We start from the raw sequence: 15,705 nt of genomic DNA, 5'->3' as shown, positions 1-15,705 counted from the left end.
CAGACCTGTCTGTTATTGGCTGAAGTCCTTCAGTCCAGGTATTGCCTATGTTGTGGGGACCAAATGTCCCCACAAGGATAGTAAAACCATTGTGGAGACAAAATTTAAGTTCTTATGAAAAGAAAAATCTTATAAATCAGGGATTTTCAACGCAAAAAATCTAGAAACTGTGTGTGTGTGTGTGTGTGTGTGTGTGTGTGTGTGTGTGTGTGTGTGTGTGTGTTTGTGTGTGTGTGTGTGTGTGTGTGTGTGTGTGTGTGTGTGTGTGTGTGTGTGCGCGTGTTGGGTGGGTGGGGTTTTGGGGTGGGGGTAGTGGTATGTGTGTAGATGTGTGTATAAAACAGGATTATTACGAAGCTCAATCCTCTCAGCTGACTTGGCTTTGGGAATATTTGGGAAGAACGTTCTGAATACCAGCCACTTTCTTTTAACAACACAAGATGTTGGACCATAATATTACAGCATTACAAAGAAACAAAAATAAATCAATTTGATTAAAAAAAAAACATTCTATTCTATGCACACACTCAATGGATTTAAAAACAACTTTTTATCTCCTTTTAAAACATGTCCAGGCATTTTCTTTTATGGATAACTTCTTAAACTCCACTCATTTTCACAACCAAATGGACTGAATTAATAGCCTACCTCAAGATTTCAGAGAACTAAACATATATGAATGGTTTCTCAAAATGCAAAGATGATGGACTCTGACATTTCAACTGGGAGCCGAGGTGGATATGAGGTAAATTATTATTATTATTGTAAGTAGTAGTTGTAGCCATGGTAGAATTTATTTGTTATTTATACAACATTCAGTTTTGGTTCTAAACCTTGTTTTAACTTTCATAGAATGTTTTCTGCAACCCAGTTTTCGAGCCTGATGAAGAAAATGAGGAAAACAAAGAAAATTTTAAAATTGACATATACCACGAATCTACTAAAAAGCCAGCTGCAGGTAAGTGTGCATACCTCGACCCCCAATCATTCTGATATATTTAATATAGGATATTCTTAGTATAAATACAACATTTTATAACACACTTGTAATATGTACAGATGTAAGTGCCTTTCAATGTTGCAGTGAATCTAATCTATGTATTTCATTTATTATATTTTTGGCTTAATGTCTTGTCCTTTATAAAAGGTCACAGTGTGGTAAATGACTGTTTGATGACTTTAAGAGAACAGTTGGGTGGCCATGGAACAATAATGGTGTCAACCGGTGTGTTTTTGATTACGGCTGTACTTTGCATCATACTGCTCCTTGTTCTCAACCGTGAGTAAGCAAATCCAATTTAACCCTATCTTTTATATGGTATTGCTCTTCTTTGTAAAATTTATGAAATTCCATTTAATTTTTGTATTTTTATCATCTTTTCTTATCTATTCATTTATTTTTTGACTGGTCAGGCAAATTAAGACATTTTTGTTAATTGGCACACAAATAATTTAGTAGCTTATTCCTTACATTCTTTGAGTTATTTTCACTCTTTCATTTGATGTTTCATTTATTTTCTGTCACTGTATAAGTATTGTTAAAATAACCTTAGAATTATGCAACTTAGATGCTTATTGTGATGCTGAGTAATGAAAGTTTGATGACTTTCAAGTCTGCCCAATGGCTTTAACAAAGGTTTTAAAAGAACATTCTTGCTGAGAAAAAAATAAATTACAGGTAAGGCTTTAGAAGAGGTATAGTGTATATCAGTAAGAACAACGTAAAACAATTTACATAGGATGACAAACAATAACTAATTAAATAATGAGTCAAGTGAAAACAATGATTATATAAAAAGCAAAACAAAAGAGCACATGGGGAAAACAAGAATCACCAGAGGCCCCACAATGCAATAATAATGCCATTTTAAACATTTTGTGATATGCTAACATATTGTGATTATATTACCTTTTTTCCAATTGCAAATGTCCCCAAAGGAAAACTTTGACCACATTGGCCGTGTCCTAATGGTTAGAGAGTCAGAATGAGTTTCAAACCGCATACTGACTGATAGGTGCTTAATTTCAATAAGTACTTTCTTAACAAGCGCTAAAAGAGAGCCTGAAAGTGTGAAGTATGAATGTGATCTGGACATCATCTACCATGTTGACATTATCATGTGACCTACGAACGTTATCACAAGCGCAACAACTTAAAAGACATGAGTGACATGTTAAATATCTTGATATTGATGAAACTTTCTCATTGTGCGGTCTTGTTGAAGTAACAGCTGCCCATTTATTTTGTGATTTTAGTATTACCAATACATTTTGGTTTGTTTTAAGACATTTTTAACACTTCTAATGTAACCCACAGTTATTTCCTTAAAGATATTATTTTTATTACGAAAACCCAAAATATTATCTCTTGAATATGTAGTTAGTTTCTATATTTTGCACCTGAGACTCGTTTCAATAGCGCGCGCTCTCTCTAGGCGCAGATGAGTTGCCATATGAGAACGACTGATATTTCTATCTTTTCATACAGATTACATAAACAGAGAATATTTGTTTTCGTTTTGAATTAGATAATTTAATAGCAGAGACTTAAATGTTTATAAAGATATATTGCTTATGCCTGTGTGACAAGTATTCGCTGAGTTTTAAGTTTAGAGACGTACTCCAGAAAAAAAGTTCACGGAGATGCAGAGGCAGAAAGCACACCGTTTATTTTCTTTATTTTACAAAAGCACAATGTTTTTTTTTCGATTGTAAGTGGACATATAAAAAATAGACATTTAACAGTTTATTTTTTCATATTTCTTAAGTCTGTATGACCATAAATGACAAAGTCCATTTTGCTGCTATGTGAAAAAATACAGCAAAACGCGCCGGCGCGTTTGTCGACCCCAGAGGATTAACTTTAGCCTAATAAGAAGGAACATAAATTGTGACTAAAAATATATGCTCACTCACATCAAGACGCTGCTGCAGTGATGGAGTCCATGCAGGAGGAGCAGCGTTTTAGATGCTTTTTCAATACTCGCAATTCCAACTCCTGACTCGCTACAGTGGTTTTTTGACGAAACAAGATGTTTTTATACCAGGGGCTGCCAAGGGCGCTGTGAGCTGGAACCTGCTTACGTCACGCAGTACCGCAACATCCGATAGGAAAATTCAACTGCAGTAGCCACCGTTCAACCTGAAGAGGGCAGCACTCAGACGTTTTTACACCATATATTGTAGAATTAAAACACTTTATACCCAAATGTCAAAAAATTTACTCGAATCAATGAACAGCACTAATAAAGCCCCAGTCTTACCAAACATTAACTAAAAAAAGTTGCTTTAGTGTTTAGTTACCCTTTAAAGATACCACCATGGCAACTTTCCCTGATCTTGTATGTAATTATATGCACACAAAAAATGAAGATATATGAGCGACAGATTCACTAACACCTCATAACATCAGTAACTCAACAACCCTACCTAGAACAGTTTTCCAATGCCTAGCCCTAGTGATACACCCAAACTTTGGTAGAAACTGATCTTGTATCTGAATGTTCTGGAAATTGATTGCCCTGTTATGGTTAAATGTATTCATGGTGAAGAACGGTCTTATCCGACCACTGAAGTGTATTTCAGCAACGCATACTTTACTCCAGGTTGCTCCATGGGGATTGTGTACAATGTAAGTAGCTTTGGATAAAAGCATCTGCCAAATGCATAAATAAATGTAAATGTGATTTTTGTAAATCTTTTTTTTTAAAGCTACACTGTGTAATTTTTTTAGTTGATTCTTAGCAAAAAACACTTAGTTCTTTCAAAAATATATGTGCTCATTAATGTATATTTACTAGGCCGGGACTCGATTAAAAAAATTAATCTAATTAATTATAGGCTTTGTAATTAATTAATCAAAATTAATCGTATTTTAATTGCATATAAATTAGGGCTGTCAATCAATTAAAAATAATTGTGTTGAACATGTTATTGAAATAATGTTCAAATGTTCAAAGGGTGAGCATTGAAATAATCGTGCCTAGCAAATAATCAGCAAATAATCAATACAATACAATTGAAGATTATTAAATTATTGAACATTATTAAATTATACATTTAATATTAAATTATATTATATTTATATATTATATTAAATTATAAACATTATTTACACTTGCTTTACAGGTTTTTAAAATGCTGCAATTTAAAGTTTGAGATGTTTTTCATGTTTTAGAAAGTATTTTTAGACTTGTTTTTTTCAGAATAAAACTTGTTTTACAATCTTTAGCATGTGTTATATTTTTAATGTGTTTAATGTGTTTAAGCCATTGCTGCAAGTAATTTGACAGTTAACAATATTTTAGTGTACAGTTAATCACAAATTCAGTCAGCATTGCCATGACTCATGCTCCAACTGCAAACAGGTTGTAATTGAATGTACAATTGTATTATCCCATGATGAAAGGTAAGACGGTGAAACAACGTCACGATATCAACGTTGATTCAATTTGCAAAACCGAAGCATAATTCAACATTGGTTCAACGTCGACATAGCTGCTACAATCTTTATTCACCCATATTGAACGGTGAAACAACGACACGATTTCAACGTTGATTCGTTTTGCACAATCGAAACATATAATCCAACATTGATTCGACCTTGGCCCCTTACGTTCACCGGTGAATCAACGTTGAAATGCCGGCTGTTTTTTTTTATAAGTAAATGTTCCAATCAATGATCCAGGCAGTGCCAGCGCGTTCTCGTCTCCCTCCTTCATTTTACAGTCGAATGGTGGCTAGAACAGCTCCAGGTTCAAAGGTCAATACGGAATGGATTAATCTGCGTTATTTTTTTTAACGCGTTATTTTTTCTCAGATTAATTAATCGAAATTAACGCGTTAATGTCACAGCCCTAATATTTACTTCTTTCAAGTAATAAAGTATTCTCGTAAGTTTATAATATGCCATACGGGTGAGGGGTTCGAATGCCGGTCGCCATGTTGCCCCTCCATCTTGAAACTACATTAGCCAAAGAGGGACATACCTGTAAATTCAAGCTTCGCCTTTCGCGCTTTACACTCAGTGACACAGAGACGAATGCGAGGGGGAGATTACTCGCGACTGCCGGAAGATTTGAAAGATTGCTGATGGAGGATCACGCCTATTTTCGAGGACATGTAGCAGAGTCGCCAAAGAAGCGAAAGAGAGAATTAAAATGTCAACGCGACAGGCAAATCAGCAAGACCAAAGTCAGTACTGGAGTAACTTTTCCCAGATGGAAAGAGCTCATGAGGAGCAAAGATTTTAAAACGGACGCCGAAGTTGCCTGCTTTCTTCTCGACAGGAGTAAGATGTGTAAATTCAAAGTTTTATAGTTGCTTGTCTAACCATAGCATGGTTGTGCATAACTCCAGAACGACCTCTAGATAACTTGCGTTACTTTTCCTCACGTCAATGGTGAAAAAGTATTTTTACCTTGTAACATAAATCTGTGCTGCGACGGATCACAGGTGATAGTTTTAAAGGTGCAATTGGACGAAGTCGAACTGGAAGCCATGTTAATCTTGGAATAATACGGCCACCGTAGGAGTTAAAACACCCTTGAAATCGAAAGGAACAGAAACTAATCACTGGGTAGTCATATACAATTTCACCGCTAGATGGGGGAAAATATCACACAGTGTAGCTTTAAAGTTCACACAAACATATAAAATCAGTCATTATTTACTCGCCTTCACGCTATTCAATCCCTGTTGTTGTTTTTTTTTTTTTTTTTTTTTCTTTCTGAACACAAAAGGTGATTTTGGTCAAGTGTGTCCTGCTGGTTTCTGTTCATACAAAATCAGTCAATGAAGCCTGACTTCCAGACACTTGATGACATTATTTGATAATGCTTTTGAAGCTTCTGAAATTCAGGCTCAATTGTATGAACAGAAACCAGCAGAACAAACTTGACCAAAATAACATCCTCAATGTCTTAGGTCTTTTTCTAGATGCTCTCGCTGGCTCTGTGCTCACTGAGGATGAAGAGACCACAGCAACATTCGGGCCAGATGAGGCAATAAGGGCAGGTGGAGTGGTGAAGGGTCTCATCCATGGGACTATAACATTTCCAGGATGCTGCTGTGGGCTCCCTCTCCTCAGTGCTCAGATCATTGCAGATGCTACAAAAATGCACATACAAAATACAAAAGCAGTCATTTTAACAGCACAATGTCATTTGATTTCTGTATTCGAAGTAAAAAAAATTCTTACTTTATATTTTTATTTCAGGTTTTCCCTTTTTTTCCCCCCACAAATGCTGCCATCACCCTGCCTTACAGGCCATGCTCCACCGCAAAAGCTTTGCAGCAAATGCACAGAAAAGTGCTATAATAACTGCTTGAAATTACAATAATTAAAGAAAAATACAACTTAAGATCTAAAAAGTTTTTTTTCTTCATTTCTGTAGTATAAAGCCTTTGATGGCAGCGTTCTGCTTCATTAGCCACTCTCAACCGGATAAGCACACTTGTGTGCTCATCTGTCCCAGTAACATCCAGTCAAGATTCAAGTTTCCTTTGTGATTTATGTGCTCTAAACTACATTTACATGTTGAGGTAGTTGCTGATGTGTCGCTTTATATCCAACACAAACGTTCCTCAATTTATCAACAGTACTGGACAAATAAAATAAATTACTTTATGTTTAGTTATGTAGATTTGTTTATTTACATTCCGATTCGGACCCATCGGATTCGGACATACTATTAATTCACCTACTGCTTTTTGCCAATTATATAGTAGGGAAGTATGCGGTTTCAAACGCAGCCTCAGACTTATAACCCGAAGGTTGCGGGTTCGATTCTCAATACCGGCAGGAAAATTTAGGTGGGGGAGTGAATCAACAGCGCTCTCTTCCACCCTTAATGCCAACAAGTGAGGTTTGCAGTGTGTGTGTGTGTGTGTGTGTGTCACTACTCACTTCTCCTATTGTGTGTGCACTAACTTGGATGGGTTAAATGCAGAGGACAAATTCCGAGTGTGGGTTACCATACTTCGCCGTCACGTCAATTTCACTTCATCTGTTTTATCTAATAAGATACAATTCTCAGTCTGTTCATCTGCCTTCATTTTTATTGCAGCAAAATGGGATTGTCAAGAAGACATACTGACCAACGCTGTCATAAATGTTGCAAGCACCTGACTGACTTAAACTGAACTGTTACAATCTAGTCTAACTTAACTGAATACAAACACATGTGGACTAATGTACTATTACAAGTATTTTGAACAATGCAACTTGTAACAAAAAAAAAGAAGTTATGCAGCCCCTTCAGATTTGAAAATAAATTGCATGTTAAAGTGAATTTTAACCCATGTAGTATCAAATAAAAATAAAAATTTGATATTGAAAAAAAAAAAAGTACTCTTAAAAAAAATGGATAGTGAAGAAATGTCAGCATTCTTGCTCAGAAAGAGGAGATTTAAAGAAAATATTATGTGGACGTTGAAGATCTCAAAGATTGAGTTCGTTGAAGTTTATTACAGCATTACAGCAGTACACGAAGCACCTTGGGTTCATCTGCGTCAGAATTAGAACATCCAGACTCTCCAAACACGTACTCTCACGTAACGTCATATTTACCTCAGAAAAAAACATATTCAGTGACCATAACTTAGTCAGCTAGAAAAAATAATTCTAGAGAGGAACTTTTTGCTAAATATATGCATCATATTACATATTCATTATAATTTTTAATATTCTTCAATATGTAATGCATGTTTTAATATGTCAAGTAGACAGCTATTTAAATGTTTATATTCCAAAAATAAATTGGAGTAGAAATATAATTATGTAATTGTAAAGTTAGTAGTATAACTGTATTATTACAAACTTCCTTGTGTATTAAGTGTTTGTTTACAAATAAGTGAACGTTAACCTTCAATATTATAGTTTATGTGTGTAGTGAAGCTCAATTTAATATAGAGTAACTGCTAGCTTAGCTCATTCATATTCTCAAGTAGCTTGCCCAACACTGGTCTCAGGGTTTCTAGGTCTTTTAGGCCTGGAGTTCTGGATCTTGCAGGTCTGGAAATCTATGTATTCTGTTCTTTTTCTTGAAAAAATCCCCTGGCACCATTGGTTCTGTTGGCCATCTTGTCCTTTATAACTATCCCAGCTATTTTAAACCAGGCCTGCTACAGAAGAATGAGGGGGGAATCAATCTTGCACTCTATCCTACTGGATACTGTGTTCTTTTCACAGCATATATTGAAATTTTACAAAAACAATTCACCATAAACACCAAATAAACAAACTCATACATTAAATAAATCACATAAAAAGTAATGGTGTAAGTGGATGAGTGTGAAATGTCCCATAAAGATGTTGACGAATAATGGAGTTGATAACGTGAGCAGTCTTTAGAATGAACAGTCTTATCTGCAAATGGTAGGAATTGATTAAAGGAAGTATTTGTCCTTCTGGTTGTAGCCCGGGAGTCTTTGAATACAATCCTTGGGCAGTTGCTTTGTCCTATGCACCCAAGCAAACTCTCATTCCAGCACTCAAGGCAATGTAAGTTCCATGTAATACAAAAATCCTCACAAAAAGAAAACAACTCATTAACATTTTTACAAATTCTTAAACAAAGCATACACAAAAGATGAAATAAGAACTACAAACTCACAGCTGAGCAGCAAACAAAACGTTTCTCAAGCCAGGATTATTTAAAGGGATAGTTCACTTTGAAATAAAATTTTGGTATGTTTTAGCTTACCTCAAGGGCATCCAAGATGTAGGTGTCTTTTTTTTCCGCAGTAGTTTCAATTTTGATATTTTTAGGTCAAACCGTTCTTGTCTGTCAGACATTTAATGTAGGTCTATGGTTACTGTCTCAAAGAGCATGCACAGAGTCCAAATTAAAACAATTCCCCGTCGTCCAAATTAAACAATTCCCCATCGTAAGTACACATTGATGGCCTAAGACACGAAACGAGCGGTTTGTGTGAGAAAACGAACAGTATTTATATCGTTTTTACCTCTTATACACAGCCACGTCCAAGTGATCTGAGGGCGCGCGTGCATCCTGGTGTGTGACGTATACGCAGACTGGTGCATAGATATATATACACTAGATGTCGCCTTAAAGACATTCATTCCAATGAACTGCCGTGGACAAGGTGACATCTAGTGTATATATCTATGCAAAAGTCTGCGTACACGTCACACACCAGGAAGCGCCCGCGCCCGCGCCCTCAGATCACTTGGACCTGCATTAAATTACTGACAGACAAGAACAGTTTGACCTAAAAATATAAAAATTGAAACTACTGCAGAAAAAAAGAAACCTACATCTTGGATGCCCTTGAGGTAAGCTAAAACATACCAAAATTTTATTTCAAAGTGAAGTATCCCTTTAAGAGAACAGCCATTAACCATGTGGTTACTCAAACTGAAGCTACCTCTTACTCTTCTACTTCCTCTTTTATACATAAGGTATAGGTGCTACTGGTGTCCCCTAGTGGATGGGATGAACATAGCACTGACAATAAGGACAAGTAAATCATGTGACAGACAGTGACTGTTACATCTTCTAACCACCAGATCATCTTTCTCCGGGAGGATACACATTTCAGACAAACATCTCAGTGTTTATATCTGAAACAATAATGATAAGAAGAGGTTGCCCTGAGGCTTCCTACACCATAAACTAAAGACAGTAATGGACAATGACGTTGATTTTACCATATCAATCCGAGCGCGAGTCCGATGATGAAACACTGGAAGAACTAGTTATTCAACCCGAACCTCCATCGTAAGGACGACTCGAGCAGGACGTTTCTCAGTGATACACTACTCAGTTTGAGGGACATTATGAGATGTTGCAACTATAATTCCTCACCATCAGCATTAACAAGTGCATGTCCATCAACAAACTGATAATTTTACTTGTACTAATTTATTTACAGAGTATTTTTGTAATAATCAATAACAGTGCATGTATGCAATGTATACATTAGTCGAGCTCTAGCGTGAATGACTGATGTGAATGACTGATGTAAGATAATTGTATGATTAGTGATTCTAACAGGTCAATTTAGCTCAAAAGAATTATTAATTAATTTAAAGGGAATTCGAAAGAATCACTTATTACGACCGAGCAAATGACTCGTTCAGGGTTCATTTGAACCGGCCGTAACTATCAGCTCTGCAACGGATATAAATATCCAAAATATAGTGAAACACTATTTATTAGCAAGGTAACTTAGATCAGCAGTTTAAGACATTAAATTCGTAAGCACATAACACAAGTAAGACTTCTCTTTAAACTACAAACAAGACTTTATTGATTATTCTAACACATAAAACTAATATCTAACACAAACACACGCACACACACATTCATACGAGTTGCAGAAAGGAATAGAGTGAGGAAAGAGTGAGATGATGAGTGATATTATGAAATCTCAAGATTCTATATGCACTTATAAGACATGACCTGAACGAACCATCAAACATTAATTTAACCTTTCTATCGTTTCGTAGGTTATTAAATCTATGTCAAAATTCACCAGTTCAGCTTTAGAGGTTACTTGCTCGTTTTGCGTTCCTTTTGGGAATTCCTTTGGTCGGCGTCAAAGGGGGTTTGAGTTCGTTCGTTGTCTGGTGTCCCCGTGCTTGGATAGATGGGGCGGCCAGTCACGTGGGGTGCTGGCGGATGAATGAAAGTCTCTGTTTAAGCTGGCTTTGCAGAAGAAACGTGGACCGAAATCTTGCCGCAAAACTTAACTTAGAACCGAGACTCACAACGGAAAAGAAAGGAAACTAAGAAAAGAAAGGAAATTGAGGCGAGAGTAGATGATGGCTTAAATGAAGTTGTTTAACCCATGTTCTTCTGATCTTGATTTGGGTTCTTTCGTCTCTGCGCGTCTACATGGTTACTTGTCTGGTTTAGATCTTCATCTCCCGCTGCATTTTTGTTCTGCACTAAAACATTGTTGCTTTTTCTTGAGAGAGAGACTTTGTTTCGGGTCTAAGATTTTAAACTCAAAAGTTTGTCCAACCTCCTGAAGAGATCAGACCAATTAGACACTGGCTTTATTTGTCTCATCGTAAATCATGCGTTATCTGGGATCTCCTTACTTTCCAAGCTCTAGCATAGAGTGCAGAGGCCACAGTTTAGACATCATTCCTATTATAAGAATACGAAACATTTCACACAGATTTCAGTCAAGCCAACTTTTGAATCAAGAGCATACGATCATACTGATATGAAACACAACACACTTTCATTCAAACATCTAACAGTTATAACCATTAAATGACTTACATGGGATCTAAGCTTATTAAACATGCATATAAGTGGTAGAAACACATAGAATTATGTAGTTGCATGATGTTTGATTATAAGTCCATCGAAAATTGTTTTGGGATGATTTTATGTATTTTTGTAGTCAAAGTCTCAGTCTCTTTTGTTTGAAGTGATTTCAAAACTCTGGGTCATTCAGAGATCCTTAAGGAGACTGGGGTCTGTTTTGTGTCTGTGTGGAGTCCAGCAGCTTCTCTGCTGTTATCTTGATCGAGCACTGAGCTGTGCCATCTCTGAGCCAATCGTTCTTTTCCAAGCTATCTCACATTGACAAGTTCTTCCTTTAGTTTGGCCATAAAAATTTCTTAATTGGGGGTTTTCGTTGGTTGGCGGAGACTGGCTGGAGCCTGATTTTATGGCTCTGGATTTCTGATTTGGGGTCTGGAATGTTGGGTTCTGTGTGGAATTATGTTTGAACAATTCACCTGGAAGATTCATTTGTGTTTGATTCGCACTCAATCCTACACTGATGTAACATAAACGTTGGTAAAACAAATCTTGCTCCATGCTTAATCTTTCCTCAAAGTAGAAAGAATGACAGACAATCTGCATTAATAGACACAGTTTTAGGTAATAGTGGCCCACAAACTGATAAGCAGAAGTATTTCAGTAAGACAGTGATAACGTGAGTTAGCCAGAAGCAGGAGACCTACACAATATGAAACTCAAAACCAAGTATTTTGAACACCATCTTGTGTGGCGCCTCCCATTATACAGGGCAGCTGCGGCGTTTCAGTGCTGTGTGTTTGTTTGTTTGTTTTGCTGTTGTTCGCTGTTGTTTTTCTAAATATGCGGTTTAGCTACAATCGTGACATGCTTATGAACATCAGGGGAACAAAGCCTGCCAGCTTGATCCCCGAATTCCTGACTTTTGAGGAGGATATCATTAAGTCAGTGACAAGAGTCAAGCGACGCAGCCGAGCGAGAGGGAGGAGAGCGGGGGCTCTCCACAGGTGGAGGAAGCGGGGACACCGAGTCTCTCTCCCTGCTGTCTGCCTGTCTAACGTGCGCTCCCTCAGTAACAAAATCGACGAGCTTAATCTACTGCTACGGACCAGCCGAGATTTCCGTATGAATTCGGCTTTTGTCTTCACCGAAACCGGGCTGAATGTGGACATTCCGGATTCAGTGGTGGAATTACCTGGATTTAACTTAATCAGAGCCGATCGCGACAAAGGACGAAGTGGGAAGTCATCAGGCGGAGGTCTGTGTTGTTATATTAATTTAAATTGGTGCACGGACATTTTAGTATTACACAAACATTGTTGCCCCTTGTTGGAGTTCATGGCCATAGACTGCAGGCCCTTTTATGCCCCTAGAGAGTTTGCCTCTGTTATACTTGCATGCGTGTATATTCCGCCTGAAGTTAACACACGGGAAGCGCAGTACGCTCTAACGGAGCTGATCATAAACATTGAGAATAAGCACCCTGACTCTGTACTTCTTGTTATGGGCGACTTCAATGCCTGTCATTTGAAACATGATCTGCCCAAATACAAACAACTAGTTAGTTGTTCGACTCGGGGAGGAAATATACTGGATCATTTTTATTCTGTTCACAAAGCAGCATATCGTTCACTTCCCCGTGCCCCTCTTGGGAACTCTGATCACTGTTTAATTCAGATGGTTCCCATCTACAAACAAAAACTAAAACTAGCAAGAGCAGTTCAGTATACATCTAAAAGATGGACGACAGAGGCAATTGGGATGTTACAAGACTGTTTAGACACCACTGACTGGGAATCCATGCATGCCTCTTGTGACTCTATGGACTCATATACAGACACTGTGTGTTCATATAGTTCATTTTGTGAGCAAGCTTGTATTCCCACCAAAACTGTGGTGAAATATAACAACAACAAACCCTGGTTCACAAAATCCCTCAGGCTGCTCAGGGAAACCAAAGAACAGGCCTACAGAGAAGGAAATGGAGATGAGTACAGGCTGGCCAGACAAAAGTTAAATAAAGCCATTAGGAAAGCAAAAAGTGCCTACAAGGTGAAGATGGAGGAACAATTTGGCATTAATGACTCCTCTTCAGCTTGGAGGTCGCTGAAGAACTTGACAGGCTATAAAAATAAAAAACAAAAAAGTCACTCCATCTGCTAAACTGGCCAATGAATTCAATGTGTTTTATACAAGATTTGAGAAATCTCCATGTCCTCATCCTTTTCCTTCCGGGGGCGTCACACTTAGGGAGGGGGAGAACATTGCCCCTCAAGATCAAGTTACCTTTGATATTGACATTGACATTGAGGAGAAGGATGTGTACCGGCTATTTAGCCGACAAAATGTAAGGAAAGCGGGAGGCCCTGATGGGATTTCACCTGCCACCCTGAAGTACTGCGCTAGTCAGCTAGCTCCAGTTTTTATGTAAGGTTCCGGGTTGTTTTAAGTCATCAATCACTATTCCAGTGCCGAAGAAAAACAAAGCTGTGGACCTTAATGACTACAGACCGGTGGCCCTTACATCGGTGGTCATGAAATGTCTGGAGCGGTTGGTTCTGTCACATCTCAAATAGGGATGTCACGGTACCAAAATTCCAGTAGTCGGTACCGATACCATTAAAATTTTACGGTTCTCGGTACCAATTTCGGTACCACAGCAAAATCTGTTGGAACTATTTTTCTATTTTATTTAACTATTTGAAAAAAATATTAAATTCAATTAAATGATTTAGCCTACTATTTATGACGTTAATAAATTATACATAAGCACTGAAGGCTACATGCTGTTTAAACGTAAATATTACTTATAAAAAAAGTGAAACATAAGCAACCTTCAAATGCACACATTATTATTATTATTAGTAGTAGTAGTAGTAGTATTTTTAATACATGGAGACGTGGCTAAATCTACTGTACAGTAGTAGTCAATTTCTTCAAGTTAAACCAAACTTTTATTTTGACGGGTTGCCGTGAAGACCTTTTAGTTTCTGTGTGTGTATGATATGACGATAGTTTTTCTCAAATGAAACGGTAAAATGCTCATGGTGTGACTCTCAGAGTAGCTCTGGAGATGAATTTCATCATGTCATCATATCGTGAGGCAGCAGAGACTGAAAATAGCGCGAGCGTCACTCGTGTGTCTGTGTGAGGTAAATGAAACTGCGCGTCTGCGCCATTCATTCACACAGAGACAAGCAGAACATGCAAGGTTAATATTTAAATAGTCTTTTTGCGGGTTTAATATTCACAGACACTATATATATTGTGGTATACATCGGCTACAGACAGTGCTCCAAGTAAAAAAGTTAGTCTGGAGCCCCGCACTTAGATAAACACGGAGCGACTGAAAGCAGCTCCTATTACTGGGTTCCGAATATACCCGGTACTCGGTACTACCGGTACTACAGAAATGCTGATATCGTCACATTTTAAAAATTTCAGTACCGACTTGGTACCGAAGTACCGGTACTTTTGACAACACTAATCTCAAACCTATCACAGCTCCTTATCTTGATCCACTACAGTTCGCTTACAGGGCAAACCGCTCAGTAGATGATGCGGCCAATTTAGGCATTATGCATTATGCTCTGGACCATCTTGACTCTCCTGGCTCCTATGTAAGGATGTTGTTTGTGGATTTCAGTGCAGCCTTTAACACCATTCTACCCGAGCGACTGCGGGAGAAGCTGTCACTGATGGGGGTGGGACCCTCTATCTGCCGCTGGATTATGGATTTTTTTAGCGACAGACAACAGCATGTGCGGCTTGGCCAGCACATGTCTGATCCTCAGACTACTAACATTGGAGCACCTCAGGGGTGTGTGCTGTCACCATTTCTCTACTCACTGTATACCAATGATTGCACTTCCAATAATGGTTCCATCAAGCTGATTAAATTTGCGGACGACACTACATTAGTCGGCCTTATTAAGGGCAACGACGAGTCTGCTTACAGGCAGGAAGTGTCTAAATTGGTTGCATGGTGTGATGAGAACAACTTGGAGCTTAATCAGGAAAAGACTGTGGAACTGGTGATAGATTTTCGCAGAACACCCGCCTCTCTTCCACCTCTAACTATCAAGAGCTCTGTTGTGAAGAAGGTGGAGTCAATTAAATTTTTAGGCACTGTTATCACAAACGACTTGAAATGGGAAGAAAACAGTTCCTCCATTCTCAAGAGAGCTCATAGTGGAATGTTTTTCCTGAAACAGCTAACTAAACTGAACGTTTCCAGCTCTGTTCGGTCTAGATTTTACAGAGCCACTGTGGAAAGCCTTCTTTCAGCATCTATTACTGTTTGGTTTGCATCGGCATCAGCCCAGGCGAAGGTCAGACTACAGCGCATTGTGCGTACAACAGAGAGGCTGACTGGACAGAGGCAGCTGTCACTTAACGACCTGTATGAGGCCAGAGTTAGGAAGAGGGCAGCTAAAATTGCTGCTGATCAGTCCCATCCAGC

The 15,705-nt window shown here is 38.0% G+C and overlaps 1 protein-coding gene across 1 annotated transcript in view; it reads left to right on the top strand.

Moving 5' to 3' along the window:
* Nucleotides 1–363: 363 nt before the first annotated feature.
* mfrp (membrane frizzled-related protein) overlaps nt 364–15,705 on the top strand; it is a 70,377-nt gene continuing 55,035 nt past the window's right edge. Inside the window, exons 1-3 of the mRNA XM_079885656.1 lie at nt 364–745; nt 853–958; nt 1,148–1,279. Coding sequence (XP_079741782.1) covers nt 680–745; nt 853–958; nt 1,148–1,279 — 304 coding nt within the window. The 5' untranslated portion in view covers nt 364–679. The remainder of the gene's footprint in view (nt 746–852; nt 959–1,147; nt 1,280–15,705) is intronic.

This window comes from Squalius cephalus (assembly GCF_949319135.1).
Source record: "Squalius cephalus genome assembly, chromosome: 11".
NCBI classification, from domain to species: domain Eukaryota; kingdom Metazoa; phylum Chordata; class Actinopteri; order Cypriniformes; family Leuciscidae; genus Squalius; species Squalius cephalus.
The sequence above is the reverse complement of the archived record's forward strand: the minus strand, read 5'-3'. Positions and strand labels throughout refer to the sequence as shown.